This window comes from Onychostruthus taczanowskii, unplaced genomic scaffold (genome assembly GCF_017590055.1).
Source record: "Onychostruthus taczanowskii isolate IOZ18803 unplaced genomic scaffold, ASM1759005v1 scaffold1, whole genome shotgun sequence".
Classification (NCBI taxonomy): domain Eukaryota; kingdom Metazoa; phylum Chordata; class Aves; order Passeriformes; family Passeridae; genus Onychostruthus; species Onychostruthus taczanowskii.
Genome location: NW_024496525.1, coordinates 13,328,836 through 13,341,816, shown reverse-complemented (window position 1 = coordinate 13,341,816; position 12,981 = coordinate 13,328,836). Strand labels below are relative to the sequence as shown.

At 45.8% G+C, this 12,981-nt stretch overlaps 1 protein-coding gene across 1 annotated transcript; it reads right to left on the bottom strand.

Moving 5' to 3' along the window:
• Positions 1-11,204: 11,204 nt before the first annotated feature.
• Positions 11,205-12,868, bottom strand: FOXG1 (forkhead box G1). Its single transcript, XM_041399327.1, has one exon. The coding sequence runs from the start codon at positions 12,663-12,665 to the stop codon at positions 11,289-11,291; it is 1,377 nt and encodes a 458-aa protein (XP_041255261.1). The 5' UTR covers positions 12,666-12,868; the 3' UTR covers positions 11,205-11,288.
• Between the last annotated feature and the right edge of the window lie 113 nt (positions 12,869-12,981).

The following is a 12,981-nucleotide window of genomic DNA, read 5'->3' as shown; positions in this document are numbered from 1 at the left end:
TTTAAAAAATTTATAATCTCTGGATAGATTATTACAGACCCATAGAGTGTTATCTCCTTAAACATGGGTAGTATAACTTGAATTTGAAGTATACAGTATTGCAACGCCCTTTTAGTTTTATCGTATGTGTTGTCCAGATTTACCTTTTCTACAAACTCCTAAAATGTCTTGTAAACACCTGAACACTATGACAGTGATAACCTTAGTTCAATACAAAGTTACCAACCTCAGTCATTGAGATCCAATTAATTCGATGTTTGCCTCCAGTGATCTGTGAAAAAGAAAAAAAAAAAAAAACATACGGAGAGGGAGGCGACGGACACATAATAAAAGGAAAATATTTACCGCATTGATCTGATAATATGTAGGAAAATGTCAAATACACACTTTTTAACTACGGTCTTTAAAAATAACAAAAAATAATAAAAATAGCTTCGGTACCTCTGATATGCAACTGGTCTTTTTTCGCCAAAGGCTAACATTAGGGACGATCGCACTTACGTTCAGAAAATATTGTTATTTTTCTTAATGGGGAAAATTGGACTCCCGCGACTTAGATCTGTGGTTTTTAGAACTGGGATGGAAATTGGACTGACACCACTTTGCACTTTAACAATCGGATTTCGTCAGGGTACAAGTTGTTTGTTTAACCCGACAGCTCCGTGCACCCCGTCGCACGCTTTTACACACTCATTAAAACGATTATTCACGACCTGTCGAGTGTTTTCTCGTTCATTCACAGGAAAGACTTAGAGCTCTAAGATTCAAGAGCATACGGTCAGCTATACCACTGGCCGAGGGGAGAGATTACTTATCTCTGTGATCATCTGATGCGAGGCTGTCTTATCTCTACAGGTTGTAAAGCACCAGTTCCTGGAGGTAAAAGAAAGAGGAAAAAAAATCCTCCCGCCCCCCTCCCCGCCAACAAAACTTGCCGAAAGCAAAAGACGAGGAAGAGAAGTGAAGAAGGGCTCAACACCCGCTGAGCACGGCGCGCGGTCCTGCTCCCTTTCCCCAGCCCGTGGCTCGGGCTCCCGCCGCGCCGCTCCCCGGGCAAGCGGCGGCCGGGGCGGCGGGGGCCGCGCCCCGCGGGGCAGCGCGGGGCCCGCCGAGGCGGCCCTGCCTCCTGCACCTGGCTCTCACACCGGCCCCCGCCTGCTGCCCCTGCTCCCAGCTCGCTCCCCGCCGCCGAGGTGCCTGCGTCGGCACAGTCGAAGCGGTACGGGGAAGGTATTGATAAAGCGGAGCCCTGCCCGGAACGGCTGCGAAAAAAAATGCGGGTGTCGGCCGGAAAAGTGTTTAAAAAATAGATCAAAATGTCAGCCTTCTGGGGTCCTGAGACGGGATGGCTGGAAAACAGACCGTTTAGTAGAGAGGCTAGGGCGATTCCTTTTGGACCGATGAAATCATTAAGCCAAAAAAGCAACACAAAATACCGCCTGCTTTGAGCGCCCTGATATTTGTATGTCGATCCCTCTGTTTTGTTTTGTTTTGTTTAGTTTGGTTTGGTTTGGTTTGGTTTGGTTTGGTTTGGTAGGCTTTTTTCTTTTAATATATCGATTTCTGATTTCGATATTCAGATTACCTTCCATCTATGAGGAAACCCCAGGGGCCACTCAGTTGTTGGGAAGGTGTTTTACACATACAAAGGAACCTAAGGGCCCGGAAGGCGAAGCACGCATCAACTCCTGTTCAGCCTCTGCGGATCCAGAAACCCATTTTTCATTTGGAAAATATCTAAACATAATGCCCCTTTATTTAAATGAATCGACCCCGAATGCAACAAGGGATTTTAATCTGAAACGGTTTCCTAATTGCTCGAAAGGCAAGCACGTATAAGTAATTTGTTAAACTTATTGGATTGCAATAATCCACTATCAGGTTAGCTAAGAATGGATCTGTCAAGTGTGTTTCCCAGTCTAAGCTCTTTCTTTCAAACCAATCTGGTATAATAATTAGCAGACAAAGAACCCGAAATATGTAAGCAAATACCTAAAGATCTGCATAAATAAACATACTAATCAATAGCAAGCTACTCAACACTTGTCTTATTGATGAAGAGACAATCGATTTTGCCGTTCCAACCCGCAATCAGAGATTTGTATTTAATTATTAGTACTTTTACCTCCACTGATTTAGTAATAAAAATAGAGGTAATAAGACCTACCCTTCCATCTAAATACAAATGATAGTGATGACATAACTAAAGGCAACTTACGCTTCCCAGCAAAACAAACAACTTTGCTCAAGCAGAATAAACAAGCATGCAAGAAAAGAGCTGCCTTTTCTGATGAATGCTAGATGACACCCTCACAGGCAGAAAAGATCGAACAAATATATACGTGCATATACACACACGTGTATACACGTGTATATGTATAGCTATAGAAAGATAAATATAGAGGGAAAAGTTCATTGATGAAGCAACAATGCCATTTTTATTTGCAGAATTCTCATCTGTTTTCTCATAAACCCATATGAGTGTGTGTATACTATATGCTAATAAAAGTACACTTGGCATTTTGTACCACGGCGGTACAAACTCTAGACTGCATTTAGAGCCCTCTAGATGCACTCGCCATCAGAAGTGCAGTTCAGAAATCTAAAAGGAGATTTATTTATCACCAGCGTGTTGTGAAGTTACCTATGAGCCACAGCATTAAATATATTAATGATTATGTGATAGGCTTAACCATACCCCGCCATAGACCTCTCTAATAATCTGTCCCAGCTTTGCTTTGTTCGGGGTCTGGTGAAAAGTCTAATCGGAGCCATCATCTCCATTAGAAAATATATTGGTGTGGGGATGAAAGTGTGTTTGGGCGTGCAAGCATCATAGGATGATTTGAAAATCAACTTATAGTATAGCATTGCCAAGATTTTTGATCAAAAGAGCAGTTTGGTAACCAGTGAATATTACCCTTCCTTAATTTATAAAAGAATTGATTCTTTTGAGATCCTTTTGAGACATGCCACGCTTCACAATGCGATTATGCATAATTTTTTATGATAATGCTTTCTCTCTCTCTCTCTAATTTTTTTTTTTCTTCTTGTTGCGTTCTGAGGCTGAGAAAGGGTTCCTCTTTTTTACTTTATAGCCAGGCTTCGGTCAGATTTTTTGGCAGGTGTGTGTCTCCTCTTGAATATAACTAGCTTAGTAGACTAGTTAATATTAAATACTTGAGATGAGTGAATTTCTTAGTAAAAGCAAGCAAGGTGGGGGTGTGGGGTCCAGAGGCAAAGGAGGGGTTCTTTTCCTTCCACTTGCGAACAGTGTAGGGCAAACACTTAGCCTGGAGGGCCTCCAAGTTAATGGGGATCTCGGCGAGGTCTCCCCCGCCGGCCGGCAGCTGCAAACCCGGCTCCTCCGCCACCGTCAAGGGAGAGCTGCCGGGAGCGCCCCGAAGGGGAAGAGCTCCTTTCACGTGTTTCTACTTTCCTGTAAAAGATGCCCCTGCGAAACCATTTGTAAAGAGCTCTGAATTCCCCACCGCGGGAAAAAAAAAAAAAAAAAAAAAAAAAAAAAAAAAATCAACCCCAGAGAGCCCAGGCTTCGTGCCGCCTTTGTAGTTCGAAATTCAGGCTCCCTGGTCAGGCGGCTCCGGGCGAGGAGAGGTTTCACCTCTCGGGCTTAGGTTAAGCAGTTCTTTGCAGCTAGCTTTACAGGGATGCTTTACTCACCTTAGGGTAGGGTGACAATGGCAGGCTTTTCTCAGACCCCCTCTCGTTTAGTCTTTCCTCTCAAATCACGGATAACCCCAAATACACTTGAAGGACTCCCTAGAGATAATTCTTTGAAATGGACTTTGCATTCATTTCCTCGACTGAGAGCAGCAAATCCGCTCGCTTTGAGTCTAATTCGCTAGCCTGATACTGTATTCTGTTACACGGTATTGAAGTGGGGGAGGAGGGGAGGTTGCTGGTAGTTGCTTTGGTTATTTGTTTATTTTGGCAGTTTAATTTTTTTGTTGTTTGTTTGTTTTTCAAGTATTCCCTGATTTGTTTTGCTCCAGTGGAGCGAGAGGTGAGTTTAACATTCCCATTCCTGGATCGAAGCATCCTGGACTAGTTCTTGGGAAGAGGGCTTTAAACGCCTTTCCCTAGGGCAACATCTGTCTCTCGGTAGATAGAAGAACGGGACTCTAAGTCTGCATGGAGAAGGACACTTCAGATCTTTCCTCCTTTCTGCGGGGAGCGAGGCGGCACGGACCCAGGCCCGGCGGGTGCAAACGCCGCCTGCAAGCCGCCTTTTCACCGCCGGGCGGGGGTTGGGGGCCGCGGGAGAGGCCCCGAGCGGAGGCCGCGCGTTGCCGGGCGCAGCGCGGTTTGCCGGTGCCCGGGCCCGGCGGGGCGGCTCTCCCGCGGGCCAAGAGCGCCCCCAGCCCGCCGGAGGCGCAGCGCCGCCGCCGCCGCGCCGGTCCCCGCCGCGCCCCGCGGACACGCGTGTGCGGGCACGGCGGCTCGCTTGCGCCGGGAGGGCGCCGGGGGCTGGCGGCGCCGCTCCCTGCCGTCCCGAGGATACGCGAGCGCGGATGCCGCCCTCCGCAGCGCAGGGCGTGGGCGGCTCCACCGGTGCTCCGCGGCACCCACGGGGCCATCCCCGGACAGGTTTGCACCGGGCGCACGACACGCCGGCGGGTCTGTCACAAGGCACCGCCGGCGTGTGATGGGCGTGTGCGAGCGCTCGTCTCCCTGCACCTGCGTCGGTTTCTGCGATGCGAAGGAGACGGGCGCTCAGTACCGCTGCCCCCTGCGCTGAGGTGTCCCAAGCACAGCGTCGCTGAAAACTCAACTTGCTGTATATTAAAAAAATTAATTATTTTCATGAGGTCAAAAATGGCAGGAGCAGAGGGGTCAAAGTCATCCGCCGGGTGGGTCACCAGCTGTGGCTCTTTCCCCTCCGCCACGTCAGGACAGCAAAAGAAGAACAAGTCGGTCCACGGAGGGCCCCATCCCGGGTCCTGCCCACGCAGCAGCGCGCCTGCCCCCACCCACAAGGATGAGCACACTGAGCACATCACTTGTATCAGTCGTTTAAACTTTTGCCCCTATTCCGAGATTTCGGCACGTAAATCACAACGTATACAGAACTCAGTCATGGAATTTGGAGAGTGGGAAGACAAAGGGAGAGTGCCTGCAGCTCTCTCATGGACATGAACATTGCCCGTGATCCCTTTTAAGGGCGCGTTTTCTCCAGTGGAACACTCGAAGGAAAACCCAGCTCAGTACTGCCCTTTGCGAGGTCTCTTTCCTCGATCTCCCCAAATTTTTGGCATTTAGTCACTTTCCTGAAAATTTAGGGATATTAGCACCCTTTACTCAACCCCGAAAGGTGCGATAAGCCTGTAGCTTTTTCTCAAATGACAAGCTCAGAATTTTTAGAAATAATTCATTACAGAGTCCGCCTATACTCGCCATGCTAAAATCGTCTTTCATATAGCAGAGATGGATAAAGGACCAGTTTTCCTCCCGGCAGGAGTGGTGGAGGGGAATTTTGCCTAGCCCCCGTAATATTTCAAAAAGGCAGAGCACGCTCAGGGATCTGCGGGAATAGCGCTCTCTCCCATTCTGGTACCAAAGGACAAAAATCGCGCGTGAAGTTACTTGATTCCTGAGTGTAAAAGAGGAATAAAATCCGCACTCACCCGGTGCCGTCGGAGGACTCCTATTCCCAAGTGCCATCGTGCGCCTTTCTTGCAGGTAGAGGCAGTTTCTCCCGGCATCTTAAAAAAAGGCAAACACAACATTGCACTCCGGTGACTTTCTCTGACATTGGTGGCAAACAAGCAAACAAAAAGCACGTTAACAAAACAAGCTAAAATATCTACAGATTTACTACAAGAACTGCTAAATCGGCGAAGAAACTTCCAACTTACCGATTGAAACGAAAGAGCCCGAGGGGGAGGGGGAAGGCCGGGGGAGGAAACACTTTGAGGAAGAGACCGAAAAGAAAAAAAGAGAGAGAGCGAAAATCCTGACATTAGGCACTCGCAGTTTTGGTGTAACCGGTGCTTTGAAACTGTGCTTCGGTTGCACGGGCGACCTGCTTGTCGGGGGCCACGGGGAAACTGTGCGTTTAGACAGAAGTCTGTCATCTCTATTCATTCGTATCACATGGATCTGCCTGTGGGGATAAGAGGTAGGGAAGATTTTCTTGAAGTGTACCTACCCTTCTGGCGGGAAGGATTGCTGGGCAGGTTTCTTCTGGAGGGTCCCATCTCTCTGGAGTAGCTGAAGTGGAGTTGAGGGCAGGTTCTCCGGTGAGGTAGGAATGTGCAGGAACTCCGCCCTCTGGGCACAGTCACACAAACCCAGCACAACAGATACAGCCAGCCCTAAAACCTCTATTGATCTTCACCTTCACCTCTTCCTAACCCATTTGCCCACTAGTTTTTGACCCATTTACCCAGGCACCTTCACCACGGGGCGGAAAGGGGGGGGGGGGGTATTAAAAACAAGGACACTTCAGTGCACAGAAAAGCAGAGAAGCTACTACAGACAGTAGTGCAATGGATAGACATCTCTGCAGTCTGTGTGTGTCTATATGTTGTATACATATTTATTGCCAATCGCTGATTTTGTAGTCGCGTAAGATGTATGCGCATATACTTTCTCGGGCGGGTGTATTATTCGCGATCACAGTGCAATAGCGGTGATTATCTACAGGCAGACTTTTTTGTTTGTTTGTTTGTTTGTTTATCTTCCATCCTAAGGGAAAATACGACAATTAAAGAATAAAGTCGCTAATAAAAGGAGTGTTGCTCAGTGTTCTTTCTTAAGCAAAACTCTGATGTGGATCAGTCAAAACGTAACCGGAGTTCAGTGGGAGTTTTGCTTGAGTGAATACTGAATACATGGTGATTGAGACCTCATATTAACACAAGTGGTGAGGGGGTGTGTACCTGAATCATAATTTCTGACATAAATCTTAATAATCATCAGAAGAAGTTATAAAGAGCAAAATGACGTCCCGGTTAAACTATTTTTTTCAAGTATCAGATTTAAAAATGTTACTCACCCAAGCAGAAGTTTTGTGCCATTTAAGCCAAATTACATTTTTGTTCACTTTCTTTTAAGCCCTTTTGTAAGAATACATTCCACATAAGGGATGATATTTGACTGTAATAAGAGAAAGATATCTAAAATATGACAAAAATTTGTTGGCCAAATATCGCGTTGAGAATTCGAGTTACTGTTTATTATGCTTCAAACATGTTTGCGAAGGCAGTCTTAAAGTCGTAATTGGATGTTTCTTGATGAGCAGATTTCTTCTCCTACGATCTACGCGAGCAAAGTTAATCACCTCCAACATCAACTAAGAATATAACAATAGCTCCTTAATTCCATAAAGACCGCCCGTCCCCCATAAACACTCTAAATTAGGAAACGCTAAAGAAACGACGCTAAGACACTGCATCATTCTAGAAATGTACATGTTTAAAAAATCCTAAAGGCTTAGCTTGAGGATTTGACATATAAACCACCGCGGAAACAAGTTCTCAGATAACAGAAATATTGTATGTTAAACCACCCCCCCAAAAAAAACCCCAAACCACAAAAAAAAAAAAAAAAAAATCACAAAAAAAAAAAACCAAAAACAAAAACAAAAACAAAACAAATCAAAACAAAACAAAACAAAACCCCAACAATAAAGCAACAACAAAAAGAAAAACAAACAAACCACCACCTCGAATTCAGTGCCGAACGAGCCTGGGCAAAGATCAGCCTCAGCTAACAAAAGGGTTTCTCTGTCTGAGGAGCAGGCAGAGGTAAAGACATATTTGGGGCCTTAGCAGTCCTGACACAATCCACGACAACTTTCGCGATTTACTGGAGTTATTTTATTTTTGGTTTGGGTTGTACTTATTTTTTTCCTTTACAAAAATAGTCTGATTCCTGGTAACGTGTATGGAAACGTGAATAAATTACCAGCTCAGCAACCACCCCTGCTCCTGGTGTAAGAGGGAAAAGTCTGTGGCACCTGAACTCCTTAGGCAATACTTTGCAACACCGAGGCTAAAGGAGAGCTCTGGGAGCCAGTGCTGGCTTAAACTAAGTCTGGAGAGACATACATCAAGGCTACTCTTTTCAGGAATTATTATGCATCACGCTTATCTAATTAATGCTTATTAGCCAACCTCAAACTCTGACATGGTGAGATTGTGCTTTCCTCCAACCTGATCTGTCTCTTTCCTCCCTTCAGTACACTGACAGCAGATTTTTTTTTTTTTTGTTACATTGCAAACAAAATAATACTTTACGTATGTGTTATTGGATTTCCTACGGCATACAATCAGTTGCGAGTGGTAAATAATAAATCATTTTCTTTGTCAGCTGCAGCAGATGCTGCTTTTTTGAGTTGTTTAGGCACTAGTACACAGAAGGGGTCTCTAGGCTTAAAGAATAAATCACACCTATTGTATTTTATTATTTCCAATAGTTTTGTTGAAAAAGAGTTTGGTTTTTTTTCTTTTTTTTTTTTTTTTTTTGGGGGGGGGGGGATTTTTTTTTTTTTTTGTATTTTTGCATCTCTTGTTTTAATGACAATAGAGTCAAGAAAATGGGGGAGAGTAGGAGCTTCCAAGTGGTGGTATCATCTCTCCATCCCCAAACAAAGCAATCGTTTTCTCATAGTGATGATTAATTTTGAATTGCAGGAGTGAGAGTGAAAGCTAAGAATATCAGAGAGTTCTCTCCTTCTCCCCCACACAGTGCAAAGCTGGGTGTCCCATCTCTCATCCGTAACCTTTCACTTCTCTCTCTTTCCTGTAGATCTGTTTGCATCTGTTTATATATTACTTATTTTCGGGAGATTCCCTCTTCCTCCCTTTATTCTTTCAGCACGACAAACACACTGTTTGCAAGAATTCAGATTTTCTACTGCTTCTTTATTCACCCCCCGGCACTTTTCCCCCTCTTTCTTCCTCTTTTCTGTCTTTCTAAGATAAGCTCTTTAAAGCGTTTGCGATAACATCTCCGACCTAGAGATTATTTTTCATTCGGCCTATTGTGAGCAGTCGCCGATTTATTGCACTGCTGCAGAGCTCAGTTTGGGCTACAAACGTAACAAATGAACAACTTGTCCTCTGCGGACTCACCGCGGGATCCAATTAGTTCCTAAACCTTTTGCACAAGTTTTCTAATTATTTTCAAGAGTTGTGGCCTTTATAGGCTTCTCTAAACTCATCAAGACACCAATTCTTTCAAGGATTAAATGCTTCTTAAAATTACTAGCAGCGTTGCCCCCTCAAAACTAATGGATCGATTCTCCGGGCAACGCAGCTTTCTTAGGGACGCCTGCGTGAGTTACTGGGCTTCAGCAGGCACTGAGAGAAAAAGAGCTCGTTTTCAAAACTTTACATGTAAGTGCATCCATACAGGTTTGCTTTGTTGATTCTTTTTCTTTGTTTGTTTGGTTGTTGGGTTGTTTTTAGCCCCTAAAACGTTTAAACATCGGTATGCAAGGCAGGGTGTCACGTGAGCCCCCGGCGCCCTGCCTCCCTGCCATGGACTGCGCCTTCACCTCACCGTGCTCGGCTCCTGCCCCCCCGCCCGGCCCACGGGGCACAGCACTGAGCTGGCTGCCAAAAAATACCGCTACTTGCACAGTACCTAGAGCCGAAGTGTCTGCAGCACGAAAAGTATATAAATACACATAGCCTAGATACTTCCGGAAGAGCGCTCCTTTAAGATAAGGGTTATATTTTATACACACACATATCATAGCCTGCTAAATTTGGTCAAACGATCATATGATAGCTGATATGTGTGTGTATTTACGCACACATACACATCCTTTGCTAATATATCTCGAGTCATCACAGAGAGGAAATTAATTTCTTTCGGTACAATAAGTCTTTGAATGCATTTCAGAGATTGCAGGAAGAACAGGTACCTGTACAATAATGCACCTTGGCCTTTCCCCCAGTGCGTGCTTATATACTTAAATTGTATATGTATGCGTGTATATTTGCATACATATGCAATGTTAAGCATTTTCAGCCTAAGTCAGATTTTAGTAAAACACTCTGCCTTCTACTAACAAATTTTAAGCAGACTTTATAAGAGTTCTGTCCCAAAATGGACATCAAAATAGTGGCCATGGTGTTTGATTCAATACCCTGATCCTTTACATTTGAAAATACTGCAGTTAAAGACAGCATGGGAGGGGGCGGGGGGAGAAAGAAAGGAGCATGTGAAAAATGGTGGACCGTGCAATAAGCAGCGCTCTGATCTCACTGTAACTTTAAAGCCTCTGCCACATTAGGGTTAATAAAAGAGACAAAAAAACTATCAAGTATATATGAATTTAGCCTATTTTTTTTATTTCTGTGTGTTCATAGTAAACATTTTTGTAAGTGACAAACACGGGCATATGACCACAGTATCACAATCAAGAAATTTTAAGACGACATTAACAATCACTCAAATTTATGCGGCTTTTGCGCAACACAGGTTACATATTTGCAAGGTTTACCTATAAGTACAATAGGTATTAACATTTCACTACATTTAGAAAAAAAATAAAGGTGACCTGTTAGTGACCACATACATCAAAATATACACAACACAAACTGAAGGCAATCATTAATTTTGTCCCCTTCTGATTAATTTGAACGGGCAGTGCTGAAAACTGAAATAATCTTGCTGTTTTTTTAAATTACTTCGTACACTGAGTGCATTTTCTAAAACCCAATCTTTGGTCTAAAAGTAAACAAACAAACAAATGAACAAAAAAAAGAAAAAAAAAAAAGCAATTCGGTAAAGAAAAGAATAAAATAATAAATGGCCAAAAGTAGATCTTGGGCATTTTTCATTATTAATTCTGCTTAAATACAAATTATGTTTTAAGGTTTTCTTATAGTTTTCACAAATTTAGTGGTTTGGTTTGTCTGTTTTTTTTTTTTTTCTTTCAAGGTCTGCACCCACCGACATGTCCATGATAACTTATAATACTGCAAACATGGAGAATCGGGCGGCTTTTAGTGATAGACTTATCATATTTGAGTAAAAAATTGCAAAAGCAGTCACTATTTCGATACACATTCTACTATAATTTTGTCTTCCAAACTTCATAGTCTACAATGCAATCTCCCCACATTGCACCTTGACACTCCTCACCTTGGTGGAATAATAAACAACCCTAAAGACTGAACAAACGTACAGAAAATGGGGGACTTAATAAAAAATACCTGGACTTTTTTGTTTTGCTTTTTTTTTTCCTTTTAATTATCATTTACAATGCAAATGTGTGTAAAATGTTCACTTACAGTCTGATCCCATGGATGTTAATGTATTAAAGGGTTTGAAGAAGACCCCTGATTTTGATGTGTGAAATAATCAGAAAGTCCTCCGGAAAGTCCCGTTGTAAAACTTGGCAAAGAAGGTCTTAAGGACTCACAGGGGAGAGTGGAGGGCGCCTGTGGCGACGTGGAGGAGGAGGCTGCCCTGGCGGTCATTGAAGTGCTGCTTTGAGAAGTCATTGAAGGGTGAGGAACATGGGGGAAAAAGTAACTCGTCTGTCCTGCTAGGAGATTTACAGAGCAGGGATTTAGGGAATAGGTGCCGGAGCAGGGAACTGACAAGCCACACGGCACTGAGGCGGCCAGAGCTGCTGCTGTGAGGTGATGAGTGGCATAAGGTATCTCTCCATTGACTAGTCTATCAACACTTAACCCATTAGACGTGGAAAAGGAGTGGTTGTTTCCCAAGGAGTTTTGAGTCAACACTGAGCTGTAGGGCATGGGGTGGCTGGGGTAGGCGGACGTGGTCCCATTGTAACTCAAAGTGCTGCTGGCCCGGGGGTGGTGCAGGGAGAGGAAGGGGGACATAGGCCAGTACAGGGATCCTGCCCTATCCATGAATGTCAGTCCTGTAGAGGTGAGCCGGGCGCCCCGCTTGAAGGCCAGCTTGGCCCGAGAGGTGGTGGAGCGCCGGCGGAGCTTGCCGGTGGTGCCCCCGATGAAGACGTCGTCGCTGGAGGGGTCCAGCATCCAGTAGTTCCCTTTGCCCGGGTCGTCGTAGTGGCGGGGCACCTTGACGAAGCACTTATTGAGCGAGAGGTTGTGCCGAATGGAGTTCTGCCAGCCCTGCTTGTTCTCCCGATAGTAGGGGAAGTTCTTCATGATGAACTCGTAAATGCCATTGAGCGTGAGGCGCTTCTCGGGGCTCTGCCGGATGGCCATCATGATGAGCGCGTTGTAGCTGAACGGCGGCTTCTCGTACTTGCCGTTCTTCTTCTCCCCCTCCTTCCCGCTCTCCCCGTCCTTGGCCCCCTCCGCCGCCCCCTTCTTCTCCTCGGCCGCTTTCTCCTTCTCCTCCAGCTCCGCCGCCGCCGCCGCCGCGCCCGCTTCGCCTTTGCCCGCCAGCATGTCCGCCTTGGCCACCTCCAGGGCGCCGGAGGCGGTGGCGGTGGGGGGCGGCAGGAGGTGCTGCCCCTTCTCCTCGTCCTCCTCCTCGGCTGCGGCCGCTCGCTGGGGCTGCTGCGGCGGCGGGTGGTGGTGGTGGTGGTGGTGATGGTGGTGGTGATGGGGGTGGTGGCTGTTGTGGTGGCTGTGGCTGCTGTGGTTGTTGTCGCTCTGGACGGCTTCGGGCACCAGGCTGTTTATGCTAAAGGAGGATTTCGGCAGCATTTTCACTTCCTTCCTATCTCCCATGTCCAACATCACACACTAGTCTGAGGGGGAAAGTTGCGGCGGCTGAGGGAGCTGCGCGCGGGGCGGCGGCGGAGGCGGCGGCCGAAGCGGTGGTGGCGGCCGAGGCAGCGGCGGCACCACCGGCGGCGGCGGCGGCGGCGGCGGCGGCGGCAGCACAGTTGGACCGCAGTCTCAAGCGCTGGCAAGTCATGTAGCACGGACAGGAACGGCCGGGGAGGGAAAAAATAATAGTAACAATAATCACCGATCAGAGAAAAATCAAACCGTGTCGGAGCGGAGGAAAAAAAAAAAAAAAAAAAGGAAAAAAAGGAAAAAAACCTTCTGA

What these genes read in the sequence shown, in the direction of transcription:
- FOXG1 (XM_041399327.1), bottom strand. Translation starts at nt 12,665, where the DNA reads ATGTTGGACATGGGAGATAGGAAGGAAGTGAAAATGCTGCCGAAATCC.